Source organism: Dromaius novaehollandiae, chromosome 3 (assembly GCF_036370855.1).
Source record: "Dromaius novaehollandiae isolate bDroNov1 chromosome 3, bDroNov1.hap1, whole genome shotgun sequence".
Classification (NCBI taxonomy): Eukaryota; Metazoa; Chordata; class Aves; order Casuariiformes; family Dromaiidae; genus Dromaius; species Dromaius novaehollandiae.
The window spans coordinates 38904284-38920207 of NC_088100.1; the positions used below are offsets into that span (position 1 = coordinate 38904284).

General features: G+C 39.3%; 1 protein-coding gene across 13 annotated transcripts in view; it reads right to left on the minus strand.

Annotated features, from left to right (window-relative positions):
* The window catches only part of SNAP91 (synaptosome associated protein 91), a 75444-nt gene that overhangs the window by 50979 nt on the left and 8541 nt on the right, over positions 1–15924 (minus strand). For all 13 annotated transcript variants that reach the window (XM_064508734.1, XM_064508733.1, XM_064508726.1 and 10 more), the window contains exons 3-5: positions 3960–4102; positions 2622–2697; positions 695–797 (exon numbers count right to left, since the gene is read on the minus strand). In XM_064508734.1, coding sequence (XP_064364804.1) covers positions 695–797; positions 2622–2697; positions 3960–4102 — 322 coding nt within the window. The remainder of the gene's footprint in view (positions 1–694; positions 798–2621; positions 2698–3959; positions 4103–15924) is intronic.

Sequence of the window (15924 nt, forward strand, 5' to 3'; positions counted from 1 at the left end):
CGGCATGGCCAGAAGAAGCTGGTTGGACTATTTGAGTCTTTTTTAAGACTAGTCATTTATTACTTCATCATGCTGGACTAACCATTTTCCTTAGAAATCTGATGTAGTGCTGACTTGCCCTCCTAGGTAATCAAACATTAGAACTTAGGGTTTCCTTCAGGACACTATAAACTCCCCTAACTTCATTAGTTGGCTCTTGGTGTCATGTGTGCCTTCCCCTCCCACTGCCGCCTTGTTCTGTTACTTCAGAGGAACAGCTTTATTCCACAGACCTCTTCCTTCTAGAAGTTTTTGTTCCTTTTCTTATAGAAAGGGTCTGGAGACTAATGAAACATCCCAAATAGATTCAGAGTGTTTCCTTCCCCAAATTCTAAATGCAGTCTCCCTGCAGCATAATTTAGTAAGAGTCAGATTTAATACATAGCACTAAAAGCTCTCAATTCTGCCAGGCCCATTACTTTAATCAGGTGATATCCAATATTTGCTTTAGCACCCATAATCTTTCTTCTTCCCCATGTGCAATTCTTAACCAATTACAAATATTTAGGAAACACAACCATTTTCGTGTTTCAGTGTAGCTAAATAAAGAACTTAAGAGTAAAGTCATTAAGACACTAAAATTAAGCTTAATGCCATAGGCAAGATTTTATGGGTCAGGAAATCCTATTGGTTTATATATGTAAACTTTGCTTACCCTTTCTTCACCCTTGCAAAGTCAAATGCCATTTGTCTGTAGGAAAATGCTTTTTCATTCAAGTATCTACTATAACGCCTTATAAAGGTGGACATGTCATAACCTGCAAAAAAACAGTTACATGATTTACATTAATTATTATGCTTGTTTGGAGGTTCTTTAACAAAGGATAACATCCAGTCAAAACATCCCAGGACTGTGTGATCTCTATTACACTACAGAACTCCACATACAGAACGGGTACAACAAGTCATCTTCCAGCTTCTAAAGAGAAAGCAGTATTGCTGCATCAAAACAATCTACCAAGCTCTCCACTTCCAACAAATTCATCCTATGCACTAATGGCAGGATTCTTGTGGAAACCTACTAGTGGCTCCTACACAGTTATGTGGTGACATCATTTGATGGCCAAAATAGTTACACCTCTGTTAGCGACAAAAATATCAGTTTAACAGTTTATACTTAACTGGTACCTAGCTTGCAGGAAAAAGATTGATTTCAGCTTAAACACTCCCATTATTTTAGGTCACTCCCTCCAACTCTTACATGGATCCTCAAAATCCCCCTGAGTAGGTTTACTGGAACAAAAAAATAACGATTGTATTCCTAGAGATTATTGCCTTCTACAAATTGTTACCTCAGAAATCTTTAAGACATGCAACATTGTACAAGCAGCCTCAAACTGCAGCGACCTTATTTCAAGGCTATAAAACTTCTAAACAGCAGCATTATTACAGTCTATTCTTCAGGCGTCTTTCACAGTTGCTTCTTCTAAGTCTAAGTTACAGAATTATGTGCAAAAAGCAACTGATCCTCCTCGTCAGTACGGGCCCCTTTTTGTTACCCTCATTAAAATTCATATCTCAGTTGCATTCTTCCATAATATATCTGAATATTAAGCATCTCTGCCAACTCAAGCTTACCACTACAGTCTCTGACATCTCATCATCTGTAACACACTGATGTGTTATCCATTAAATGGCAATTTAAGTTTTAAAAAGTGGCAAAAAACACGAAAGCATGTATGAACAAATTTCACAGTCACCAAATACCAGTATCTTTGAATACGCACAGCACAACAAACACAGGTTTAATATTTGCTTGGTTTTGTTCCTGCCCTGTGTTACTACTTCTAAGACATGCTTAAGTCTCTTGGGTGTTATGTGTCCTCAAGAGATGGAGTAACATGGCATTGCTTTGATCTTGCCCATCACTGTAGGATTCATGCATTTTGCAGTTGACAAATATTCTCAAACAGCTGCAGAAGTGGAAGTTTTCTTTCTTCTCTGCGAGAGAGCTACCATGAAACAAGCTTCCCCTTCAGTAAACGAAGCATCAAGGAAATTCGTGAGTAATTCCAGAGTCAGACTGGAAAAGCAGACTTAGTAAGCTTTAGAGAAAATAAGTCAAGCCCTCAACTCCTTCACCCCTTGCTCCCCTTCCAAATTCAGTAGCCAAATCAAAAACAGCTAATTCTTTGGGTGTCTTTTTGTTTTTTCAAATTAAGTACATAAGGACAATTCTGAAAAAAAAATTAGTGTTCCCAAGTAACCAAATTACCATTTAAGACTGAGTAAAAACAGAAAAAACAAATGGAAAGTTGTCCATTTCATCCTTAACTCTGTAATAAAAAGTTAAACTGATAGCTGACTTGGCCCTGATTTCAACCAGCACCTTCCACAGGAGTTGCAAAGTGTCAGCTTTTGAGGGAAGATTTTGCAGGAACTGAGAAATACTGTTTTGAAACCGTCCAGGTGTTCCCATTTCACTTTAGCTCCAGTATTCATTGAATACTTATAAAAATGTGTTACTGAATCCTTTTTACATAATTTACATTATTTGTTCATCCATTCATAAGAATCAATGCAAATTAGCAGTAGTATCTCATTTAGAATCTTGTTAAGATAATAGACATGAGTAGGCCTACCATGAGATCCACTTTTGTCCAGAAAATTGCTGAGGTTGAACAATGTGTTTCTAGATGCCAGGTACTGAATGAATCTCTGCAACACAAAGTTATTTTCTTATCAGAGGCTGTATCTGCAGACTTGCTACCTCCCTAGCAGGAAGTTTACAAATCTAACTCCAGCATACAGACACAAAAATCCAGATTTTTGTCTTGGCCTCCTATAGCTTCCTCAAAACCACTTTCAGCTGTTCATATTCATTATGTTCGCCTGAACCTCTACTAAACATCCTATCATTTACATAAAGATAGATTCTCTGCAAAGTACTATGTACATTGTTGAACAAGCAGTAAGAATAGCTAATTATGGAAGGGATTTAAGGAAGCACAAGATTTATCTCTTTGCAAAGCACCATACCGGTCCCAGACTTTTCCTTCTAGCAGCCCTCAGTTTCAGCCAAGCTCAGGGCCTATTTCAATAATGAGTAGGTCCCATATCAAGTACTAGGACTAACAGACCGAAACAATTAAGGAAAGCAAGTCAGAAAGTTGGCTGAAAACTTGGAACAGAAAAATTAGTCAGGAGTAACAACTTACGCTGTGATATCAGAGAAATTCATTGCATGAAAACATCTGGTATATTGCCAGGGAGGAATTGTTTCATTGTAATACTAAAGCTCTTCAGGTATGCTTTTTATTTTACACAGACACACTAGTCTATTTAGGTCAATAAAACACAAGTGCTTGGAAAACATAACTAAAAAGATACCAAGTTGAACCTACAAGTCTAGGAAGATTTTAATAGTAATACAGAAAGGGCAGCTATCTGGATGGCAGCACACATATGCTAGAACAACAACTTTGACTCTCACTAATCTCAAGTATTTAAGGCCACAAAAGGCTATTAATACCAGCACCAGTTACCATGGACATGGAAGGCAAAGACAGAGAGAGAGAGAGAATCAAGGATGCTAAAGCAGTGTCAGAGCTGCTTTTTTTTTTTTAATCAAAGTTCTCCCTAGAGGATTCTGTCAGTCATTGACAGAAGTCCCAGGTAGTCTTTCATCCTGCATAGCTCTGTTTTCAGATGGTGGATAAGTTCTGCCAAAATACTGAAATAGGTTGCTGCTTGCTCCTACACTACAGCTAAGTAAATGAAGAAACAGATAATCAGCACCCTTCCAACTTAAACCACATTGGAAAAGGTAAGTTTGGAAGATTGTTTCTCATCAGCAATTGTTCTCACCCTTTGTTGTCAGGTCCTCCAGGTTCAGAAAGGTACCTTTGCACTATAAAGTTTTTCAGCTTGGTGTTTGTTCAGTGCCAATATGGTCTCATGAAAAAGCTGATCAAACTTACCTCATTGCCATGAACCATTAGATGATGCGTGGTAACTAAGGCTTTGAAGACAACCACCCAGCTACTATTTGTTGCTCGCTCAAAAAGTGTATCAGCCATCTGAGGAATATTCACATTTGTTTCATTAGTTGCTTGGATCAAGTCTATAAGAAAGACAGAAAGAAGGTGTTAGGTACTACCAGTAAGACAAAGAAGTCTGCAGCAAGGCCAGGCTCTCTGCCTACCAGTCTGCAGACCATGATCGCACCAAATAGAAAGCTCAGTGCTTAAGTTCTACATTTAAAAAAAATCTTTGAAATTATATGAGTACATGCTAACAGCAACATTAGTCTGTCTCTTTTGCCCAACAGTACTGACTTTCTAACATAAGCTATGTCCCAGCCTCTTTCTGTCTTCATCCCAGATGCTGTTAGGGTACACGACATCACATAAATTTACAGGTAGTGAATTTTCAAGTTGAGCGTGACGGTTCCCTTTCTCTAGGTTAGATTAATAAGTATTACTGAATTCTTCATTTATAGATAATACTTCAAGCATGTGGAACACAGCTACATCAGCAAAAATAGGTACCACCAGAAACACTCTAGTCATCTCACAGGCGAGAATTTCATTAACATGCTGCAGCACACCTTCTAGAGTCCCTACAGCTCTAGGCAGCAGCAGAGTGCCCTTAGGCATGCAAGACGGCCACTTCAACATTGAGAAACAAGGTAAAGATAGACATTAGTTTATACTGAAGAATAAGAGTCCTTTGCCAACAACTGCACCTTGTGTAGAAAGAATAAAAGATTAGACTGCTTTCAGAGAAAGGGAATGAGAAGAAAACACGGCTTTGTATCCTGTACATTTAGAAATTGTAGACTTGCCCAGGAGAGTACCTGAAATGAAAGGTAAGTCCTTGATCATCAGCAGGACGGCAGCAAGCTTTCCACCAGCTTCTCTTTCCCACATCTACTGTGGAACCTTCAACTTACTACAACACCAATTGCCTATAAACACTAGATATCTGAAATCAGCTTTCTACAAACTATTACCTACTTTTTTGGACACAGCTGGAAACTGCATACTGCAGCTGTATGACTAAACCCAGTGTAGTGCCAGACAGCCCCAGCAAGTCTTTGGTAGAAGACATCATGCAACACAAACAGTGCAGAACACAGACCTAATTATAGGGCTGAGGGTTAAACTTTCAAGACCTATGTAGAAAAAGTTAAAAATTAAGAAGTTTAGCTAGAAGACTAGTCTGTATTTCTGTTACAAATGAGAACATTCATCTTTTACTTTCCCTGAGATGGCAGTAACCACTGTTAATTATCTTTCATACATTTCCTCACGCTCTCCCAAAACTAGAAAGGTTCATCACTACTCAAATCATCCAATGATGACAGACACTCTACATTAGGAGCAGATATGCTAATCTGTGACTGATCCTTACTCAACCTAAACTACTTGTGCCTGCTGCAAACACTCTACAGCACTTCAGTTCACTTGGTTAGGCAGGTCACCGCTTCACACACTCGCTTTCCCTCCCCAACACAACACTACGCAGTAAAGGCCATTAATGCTACTAAGAGAGCAGAATGCCAAGATCCAGGTTGCTGTGAAGCTGTTGAAACTTGCAGGGCAGGCAAAGTCCAGAGACCTGTCCAACAAAACAGACTGATGAGTCAGCCTAGCTGTTACAAACCACCTTGTATGTTCAGATACCGATCATATCAGAGGTATTCACAAGTTTAGTAAATATTTTTGAAGTGACAGCAAATGATTTTTTACATATATAAAAAAGACTCATTTAGAATACAAGAAGTCTATAGCTTAGAGCCAGAAGCCCATGAAAACTGCAGTACCTATATTTAAAATTGTCTTTTGTATGAGCTTAAGACCTGCAAGCTGCCTTCAGTTTCCGCTCAGTGAAATTATTTTCTGCAGTAAGACAGAAAACAAAAAAATTACGTGACCTGTTTGCAGCTACAGAGAAATAAACTATGATTTTAAGGTGTTTAATTTGGGGGCGCAGGGTAGAACACTTTGTCTGATATACAGAGGTAACATTATAACCTCAGTAATGCTACTCTTGAAAGGAGAAGTTCAGCAGCTGAAGTATTATATTTGTAAAGACATGCCACTGAAGGACAACAGCTCTGCGGAGAATGATCTGAGGGTCCTGGTGGACTGCACACTGATCATGAGCCAGCAATGTGCCCTTGTGGCCAAGAAGGCCAATGGTATGCTGGGTTGCATCAGGAAGAGTGTTGCCAGCAGATGGAGGGAGGTGATCCTGCTCCTCTGCTGAGCCCTGGTGAGGCCATACCTGGAGTGATGTGTCCAGTTCTGGGCTTCCCAATACAAGAGAGACATGGCACTACTGGAGAGTCCAGCAAAGGGCTACCAAGGAGGGACTGGAGCATCTCTCATATGCGGAAAGGCTGAGAGAGCTGGGACTCTTCCATCTGGAGAAAAGACGACTAAGGAGAAGCCTATCAAAGTATGTAAGTACCTGAAGGGAAGGTATAGACAGGATGGGGCCAGACTCTTCTCAGTGGTACCCAGCAACAGGACAAGAGGCAATGGGCACAAACTGGAACACAGGAAGTTCTGCCTGAACATGAGGAAAAACTTCTTTCCTGTAAGGGTGACAGAGCACTGGCACAGGTTGCCCAGAGAGGTTGTGGAGTCTCCATCCTTGGAGATATTCAAAACCCACCTGGACACAATCCTGGGCAACATGCTCGAGGTGACCCTGCTTGAGCAGGGGGGTTGGACCAGATGATCTCCAGCAGTCCCCTCCAACCTCAACTGTTCTGTGATTCTAATTCAAGCTCATAGAGCCTATAATCATTATCCTTCATCTTTTTGTAACAACAGGCTAATATTCTTTTTTTTAATTCTGTGATGCTGATTAACGCATTATGGAAGAGTACAGTTAGTAAAAGCCTAAAAGCAAGTCACAAGTGGCTTGCTCACAGCCTACCCCCTTCAGAGGGTTTATTTCAGACTAGAGCATTTGTCCTTACGACAAGGAAATACAGATCAAATTTGCAAGCTTTCAGTCCTGAGTTTCAGTACTTCAGCTCATTATGAAAAAGGGGTGGTATAAACTGTGTATTTTATTTGCAGATGTGAAATAATGAAACCCCAGAGGAGTCCACCCACAGCAGTGCTGGCAATGGAGGCTAGAATGCACTATTCACATATGCTACTGTAGCATTGTTTCTAAAATCACTCAGTTATTTCTGCCTCCCCTCCAAATTGCTGGAGGGTACAGTATCTCAGTCTGCAGCTCTAAATGTTTTAGGACATGAGCAATTATAGTATGCTGAGCAGGGAGGCATGATTAAGTTTAAATCTTTCTGCTACTTTCAGCAAGCAAAAAAACCCCAAAAAACAAAAAACAAACAAAAAAACCACACACACAAAAAGTATTTTAGTCATCTTCAGAGGAAACAAATGGTTTTAATTATCGCACGGCTGGTTCCTGTTCAGTCATATCAGACCTAAGGAATTTAAGCTTCCCAGGCTTCTTTCCCCAATACCTTAGAGTCCCGGGTTAAGTTACCAATGTCTGGAGCAATCAACAAATGTAGCCAACTTTACTGAACTTTGAGCAGCAGAGCTTGTTTGGTGGCTAAATGGAACTGTAAGACAGAGTTGATAGAACTAACTTGCCTTCACTGTGGTAGGGAAAAATGGATCTGAGAAAAAAATAATAATCCAAGTTTCACTCCAGTATATATGTGGGCTAAACATTAACATACACAAATTACATTTTCATAAGCTACACAGATTCAGACATTTACTGGCAGGGCATAAACTTAGTTTTCAAAAGAGACAATGAAGTTCAGACTCTTCTAAGCAAGTCTCAGGTAGACTCGTTAATATGAAGTAGAAGTGTATTTGTTCATATGAAGTACATTAATATTAAGAACTACTGTATGAAGACCAGTCCATCACAAGCTGTATTAAATAGTCTTCAGAGTTGATCTGGTTTGGGGTATACAACAGTAGGACGAACAAGGATTAAAGTATGTTCCTGATCAAGTTTCTGCTGTAGTAGGCAACCATATCAAGTACACTGACAGATAACCCCCAAACCCAGAAATTGAGTTCAAAGCCCAGGCAGAGTAATAAACTGGGAATTCTATAGCAATAGCAGCAAGTGTTTTCATTGCTACTTTCCTACAAGTGCAATAGATGGAAAATGAAGACCTATACCCTTCATTTTAATTTGTTCACTGTGTAACTAAATTATAATTGCCAAATCACAGTATATGATTTTCCTATTTCCTCTCTTCGCATCTCATTGGCTGCTATTTTGAACACTTATTCAGTGTAGAGATCCTTGTTTAAACTGCACATTTAATTTGGACTTGAATGTATGTTTTCTAGTTAAGTTTTCAGATGCAAATCAATGCACATATACAAAAGAAATAAATGGATGTCAGTTCTTTAACACTAACTCAAATCTAAATACCTGGCCTTTAAACTCCCTGATTAGCCAACTTTTTGACCCAGTCTTAAGATAGCTGCAACATATTCAGCAAAGAAAAGCAAGGCTAGAATATGATTAACTTCCTCAGCAGTAACAGGACAAACCTGCCAGTTTGAGAAAGACGCATACAGTACAATGAGAAAGACAGAAGAAAGTTAATACACACTACCTCTTTATGACCTTTTAGAGACACCATTAAAAGGTGCAACTAATTTTGGTGTTCATTTGTTAAGTTGATAAGAAGGGGGGGGGGGGAACAGCAAGAATGTTCCACTGTCTTCAGAACTTCAGATTTCTTTAGTCTCATTAAAAACTACTTCTTGATTTTGAAATTGTTCTTGAATGAGAGAGTCTACAATACCTTAAAGAACTTTTCTTATACCTTTACCTTTTCAGACTGTATTTTGGAACTGAGATTTTTTTTTTAATTCAATTCTTTAATAGAACTGGGGAATCGCAAGTCTAAGTTAGTTATTCAGAGTTTTCACTCCAGTATGCAGAGAAACTGAAGCAGAGTAAAAGAATTCTCTATTCAGAGGGCTATTTGTGCCAACTGTACAGCAGCTGTCATTTCAGGTTGAATTAACATTCAAGCTATCTCAAAATTTGAGCTGTCTCATACATTCAATTCTTAAGCTTCATTGATTCTCTCCAAGAGTAAACCCCTTACAGACCTTCATAACTATTACACCAAACGTTAGAGTAATCTTAGCAAGTGATTTTTCTTGCTTGTATTTGAATAAATTATTGAACCTACTGGAAAGGAAATGCAGGATTTGTTCTGAATCTGGGCTGTTTAAGAATGGAAAGAAAAGGCTTAAAGTAAGGGTTTAAGAGCCTTCAACTAAAGAAATTAATTGGACAATTAACAGAAGTCTTCCTTTGCAAGAAGTGAGAGTCATATCAGGAAGCTATTGCACTGTTATGCTAGCCACTGCAAGAGCTGAACTTCCAGTTCAACAGAAAATTGAGAAGAACTGTATAAGAAAGCAGAACAAAGTTGCCTGTTTCTGCTTCTACAGTACTTGTTTGCTAGAACATTAAATGATTTAATGTTGTTGGCTTTGACTATTATGCGGTTCTGGAAAGGACAGTCTGGAATTTAAATGCAGGATAAAGTTTAGCTTTTCCTCGTCTTCCCCCAGTTTGCCTCATCTCCACTAAACATACACCATGATCTGGCTTGCAATAATCTCCCTAGGCACAACAGCAACCCTTGCTGTCTCCTTTCTCCCCAAAAGCCTGCCCCAAGACCTAGTAGCTACTAGGTCTCATCTTGACCCAATCAAGACTACCCTTTGTCAAAGCCCATCATCTCCCACATATTCACTATGCACTTTCAAGCTTGTACAAACTCTACAAACCTAAATAAAATCTTCCACAAAGCACATGCTCTCTAGGCACTATAAAGATTTGCCCTTTAACACAACTACAGTCATTGTGCCAATGACACAAATTCCCAGGGAAACTGCTACCTGCTCTCTCCAGCTTTACCTCACAGACATCCTCCTTCCTCAAGAGATCTCAGACTCTTTAGTCAAGACAAATCTTCGCTGCATATCCTGAAGTTTGAGTACTCATGGCAGTCAGTCACTGAATGCACAATTGCAACGTACACCAAAATCACCTTTGTTTACAATTTCTTCCTCTCTGCCAACACATAGTATTAAGAGTTTTTCATAACAAGAAAAGAAAGTTTTTTTCACTATCATCCACCACATGAAGAGGTGGAGGATAGGGCAGTAGTTTTAGAGTAGCAGCAGACTTATCTTGGAGCAATTATTTCTCAAATTGAGAGTTTAATCAGTTTTAGAATCATCTTACTCTCACACTACTCCTTTTTAAATACAGCAGAGCACAACTTCCTGTATGAAATACCCATTTTGAAAACAAAGCTGAAATCCACCTCCCATATATATTGCTGCATCTTATTCCAACTCACTTTGATGTTCTATACCCTTCCTTCCCTCCCATATCAAAGCAAGATATTTAGCCTTTAAGTCATCTGCAAAAACCATCCAAGCTCATTAACAGTATTAAGTCAGTTCAGTTAAATTTATGTTCCTTCTGGTCCTTAGTGATTTATATATACACACAGTTTTTCCTCATGAAAGGTTCAGTTGAAGCTCACTTGCAAAGGGGAAAATAAAAGATAACTGTCAAGCAGTCTTCTATTGGATCTGAAAGGGTACAATCAAGGCAGTTGCTTCCCTAAGTGTTAATAAAGGTGAAAAGTGCGATTATCCATGTTAGAAAATTCTTACCATAAGCAACTCCGTGAAGTCCTGTGAGTTATGAGTAGTTTTTACTTAGAAGTTCCCCAAACTTAGCCTCACTGACACTGTAGGAGAGTATATTTCCTTTAGTGTTCACATGCAAGTTCCCTCCTTGAAGGTAACACAACTGAAAGATGAAATTCAGGCCAGCTGCAGAAGCTCAAGTTTAAGAAGCAGTCATTGATGTACCGAGTATTGTCTTCAAGACTGCTAATTCATTAGTGATGAATATATTCTATGAATGAAGTCTGAGACCTTACTGACACCCAAGATCCAACTATTCGGAAAGATAAAAGCCTCAATTCTACTCAGGAATTAAATATCTGCAACAATAGGGGGGTGTCACCCAAAACATCGGTCAGAGGCAAGCTCTCTAGTGCAAATGTACTAAGGAAAGCAGCTTTTTAGCCTCTCATGCATGAAGCCAGAGCACAAGCAAACAGGAGAAGGCCCACAGTCAAAGGATACTGTTCGTTTTCTTCCTCACAGTAGCTTTTTCAGGCAGCTTTACTGTGGGGAAAAGCCATAGTTATTAAGCATGGAATCTTCTTCCCCGCTCACAAAAATAAGCTCAGTCTTGAATGCAATTTTTACAGAACTTTCTCACTTTGAATACCAAAGAATTTCTCTCAAGCAAGAATGCAGGTTCAGCAAAGGAGGGGAAAGAACAGAAATTCCTGCTCTGATGCTCCCCTCCTCACTTTCAGAGTCCCAACCCCAGACCTTCTCCCCATCCAAATCCTGTTGCATAACAAGGTCAACAGCTAGATGTATTTTTATGCTCAAAGACAAGAATCAAGTAGTTTTACTTATGCTGCTATGAAACATCAAGTAATTTTAGAGCCTGAAATGCCACTTCTATATTATACTGGTTTGCAACAAACAACTAAGCAACAAATCACCTTTTTACTAGACTTCTTGGACAGCTCTTAATAGTTTAAGAAATACAAAACACCACTTAAATTTGGTGGACACTGAGTGATAGCGACAAAGTTACAATATAAGAACAGTTGCCTTGGAGAAATGCTGTTACCCCTCCTATTTGAATATGGAGTCTTAAACTCCAGGCTCAGTATGGAAAGGGCGGCATGGAAGAAACCTTATCATTAGAAGAAGAAAGCTTTGTGTTAAACATTTGACCAATAACTTTTTGAATAGAAGAGTAAATTCTCTAGCATAGCAAATCTCAGACTTCATTCTACAAGTTCCTTCACCAGTTCAAACCTGGAAGCCTTAATCAGAATACATATTAATTTAGAGAAAAAACACAAAGACATCTTCTGGTTTGGGTAGTTTTTCTTATGATACCTTTTTAAGTGAGCTGCAGCCATCAGCCAATCTTCAACTCTTCAAAGCATTTTTTAGATCTGCCCTTAAGTGTCAAATTGCTCTCTCCATAGCTACAAAAATTAGAGCCACAGTTCCGTTGATCTCTGCACTACATTACCCAGCAACTTCGCTCTTCCTGTATACAACAGAAACAAGTTTAAAGAGGGTATAAATGTTGTAAGATCATCACTTAGAAGGATAAAAGCCAACATGTTCTAGTTAACTGACTGCAGTAAGTGGATACCAGGATTCCAGCTGTGGCTTGTGATTATCTTTCCATAACAATGAGCAACACCTAACATTATCTATTGGTTGTATCAACTCATAATTCTTACCATTTAGCTGTTTACTGGAGTATCAATAACAATGTTATTGAGAACAGCATTGCTTCACTAAGTAAGGATGCCATTGTCTACCACAGCAGCATGCGGTAATTTACAGTAATCTCTGAACTACAGTATTTTCTAATTAACTTTTACATTTTCTGTTGAGCTTATACCCCAACTACATCTGGCAGAAAGTGGTAATTGAGGCATAGTACAAAAGCTATCTGAGCTGCCATGCTGTTGTTTTTATTCTGGGAAGAATGAACTCTGTTTAGTGCTTTCCACCCCCACGATGGTCTGCTTTGCCAAGAAGAGTTTGTTTCTAGTAAACCTGTGGAAGTGAAACTCTTTGACCAGATTATCAATTCTGTCTAAAACAGCTGTCTGTAATCCACTACAAAACTGAGTTAGACATACAATGGATGCAGTCTGATGTTTTAGCCACATTGCTTAGCTGTTACACATTGTAAACACAAATCTGGGGGGGGGGGGGGAATGAGACAATATGCAGGCAACTTCAGCAATATGTCAATTAGCTGAGGCCTGCATGCTAGAAACAGGTCAGCTGTTGAGTACATGATCTCAGTGGCTGACGGATCTAGCTTTCAATATCTAAACAACCACCCATATTTGTGCTACTGCCTCAGTAGGATTCTTTTAAGAGTCCAACTATTTTGTCAGTGGATGTCATGGGAAGAGATACAGTCAGCCTGAAAAATAACCAGACAAGTTGTGAGAACATATGCACTTCATTGAGTTTACAAGCCACTAAAAGCTCAAAATGGATTGAAATGCTTAAATGAAAATGCCTACAACAAAAACTACATAGACAGTCCTGCTGAAAAATATTAGCACACCTATAGGAAAAAAGATACCAAGCATAATGCAAACCTGTCCTTGCAGACAGTATAAGAGTATGACCTTCTACTTTTCTAGAGTCACACTGAAGCAGTTTCAGTCAGCAAGCACTTTATAACATGGATGCAATGGTTTCAGTCCATTTTGTCTTGTATCTGTAACTCACTGCAGAGTTCCTAACTCCAGGATGCGCTGTCTCAGGTGTGAATATTGTACATAAAACAAGTTTTACCAAACTGGCCCATGTCCAGGGTTAGGAGGAGCTTTATTCTCTCCCTGCTCAAACCAAATACAGCAGGATGAAACTAAACATGCAGTTCCTTGACGTTAATTCCCTTACACTGAACAAGAAGTTAAGCAAGGACCCTTTGCTTCTGCCACACAGACAGCTGAGCTTAAGTCTCAAACTTTGAGAAACAAACATCAGCTACCAGAAGACTTTACTACTCAACAAGAGTCTACAGCCTTTCATATACTGCAGATTTCTTAACACTGCAAAACATTCTGCTAACAGATTTAATGGAACATATGCCTGAGAGCTGGAAGATGCTGTTAGGACTACTAACATTTTAAAAAGTGACAATAATTTGCTACCCAACAGTTCCCAATCACCACTGCATCTGGAAGATGCTTTTACCACTGGCAGTAGAAGCCCCATTTCAAGCTATTAATGAGCGGGAAAGTGTGATTCTATCATACTGGCTTACATCCAGTCAGCAAAACTTTATACAGGGTCAGATCTCTAGCCTGGAACACCAGGAAGTGGCAATTATGCTAAGCATATTTTCCAGCTTCCTGATAAACAAAAGGAAGTTCTTTAAGCTCACCTACACCAAATACAGTAACTTTTGTTAACACTCTTGCCATTCTGCCAAATAGCAGAACTATTCAAAGTTTAAATAAAGCTTAGCAAAACCAGAAAGACTCTACATAGTTTAGAATGAAGGAACGCATCAAAAAGTCACAGGCAGGGCTCACATGGGAAAGAAGTGTTCTGATGTTTCATTTCTGCCATTTAAAACACATTATAAATTGTGCATATTTTCAAACTACTTGCACACTAGATATGCTGACCTCCTCTGGCTTGCAGTCCCTTAGCAGAATGTACATTCTCCCATAACTAGGCTTAGATGAAGCTATAAAACTTAGAGTGACCTATAAGCACCACAACTGTACTCTGAGTTCAAAAGTCATGCAACAAAATCCAAACCCAAGTCTCCATTTGAGAAGGCTGGGTTTTAAAACTCCCAGGCTGCTAAAGAACTGATGCAATGATACCTTAAACCTTGTGTCTATATTCAACCTCTAATGAGAAACAACAGCCTTCAGAGCCAGGAAAAAAGCCAGCTGGCTTCCCCCCTTCATACAAGTCCTTCCCTTTCTGAAGTGAGAGGTGAAAAAAGAAGAGTCCTTTTAAAAGCAGTTTGAACTCCCACTTAAGTGCATGTATGTGGGATCTTTGATTATGTGTGAAGATGTATGTTTTAGCTGATGGAGTCCTGCTTTGTGGCAAGATAACAGATCACCGCCTTATTTTGAGACCCTCCCCCCCCACACACCTCAAACTTCTAGATGTCCATAAGCATAAAGTGGGTGACAAGTTGATATGTTTTGTGCTTTGAGCAGTCACATCTTCCTTTCATTTCTGTGGAGTACCATTTTAGAACATTCTGTAAACTATCAGCTAGACTTAAAGAGATAACGAAACTATGCCAGAGCAACTAAGAGCCTGCCAGACTCTGCAGGCTAACAGCTGACCATCTGTTATGGAAGCATCCGTTGCAATTGTGTCATCCATGCTTGTGCCAAGCTAAGACTCAGTTTGAAGTGATCAAGTACACTGTCTGTTGTCATTCCACAGTCTTGTCCCACCTCTTTAGGATAGCAAAGTTTAAGACACTTTTCTGCAAAAGCCTGTTTTTGGTCCCTTCAATACACAGAAGAATAATCTTAGCTGAAGTGGACACCAGACTTCCCAGTCTAGCCTAACCAATGTCTCAGTCATAATCCTAGTCTCCTAATACCTAGAAATAACTTGCAAACACTGCTTTCTTTCTCATTCCTTCTTTGAGAAAATAAAGCCACCTTGGCAAAGTACATAGCTTTGCTGTTTTGTTAGAGCTCCATGGCCCAACTACAGCACTGGAAGTTCCTGCCAAATTGCTTTCTACCTGTCATAGTTCCACGTAGGCAGCTCCTTCCCTGGTCTTAAATCAGTATCACTAGTCAGACCCAAGCTCCAGGCATTTCTTGACAGCAGTTTGCGGTTCTCAGTGCATATATTAGAAACCAGGTGTATTTTCTTCATGGCCTTCAAGCATGAGCATACCTGTGTATTCCTACTAGCTCCTCTGCAAGTTTCGAGTTTTATCAACAGCAAGAAAAAAAACAGACTCTTTATGAAAGGCAACTGATGCTTTGTCCCAGCACAACAGGCCAGAGTACAGATTACACAAATACACAAGACTAGCACAACATCAGGACTTTTCAGTGTCCAGTTCCTTTCATTAAACTAAATTAAGATACAGATAGAATCTAAAACAAAGCATGACATCACGTTATCCTGGACAGGGAGGAGAAATAGAAGGGTATTTAGACTTGGTTAGACTGGAAGTCAGTGGCAATATAGTGTGTTACCAATTGCTATGCTGTGCCTATAAATAAACTGTGAACCTCAGGTGCCCAGT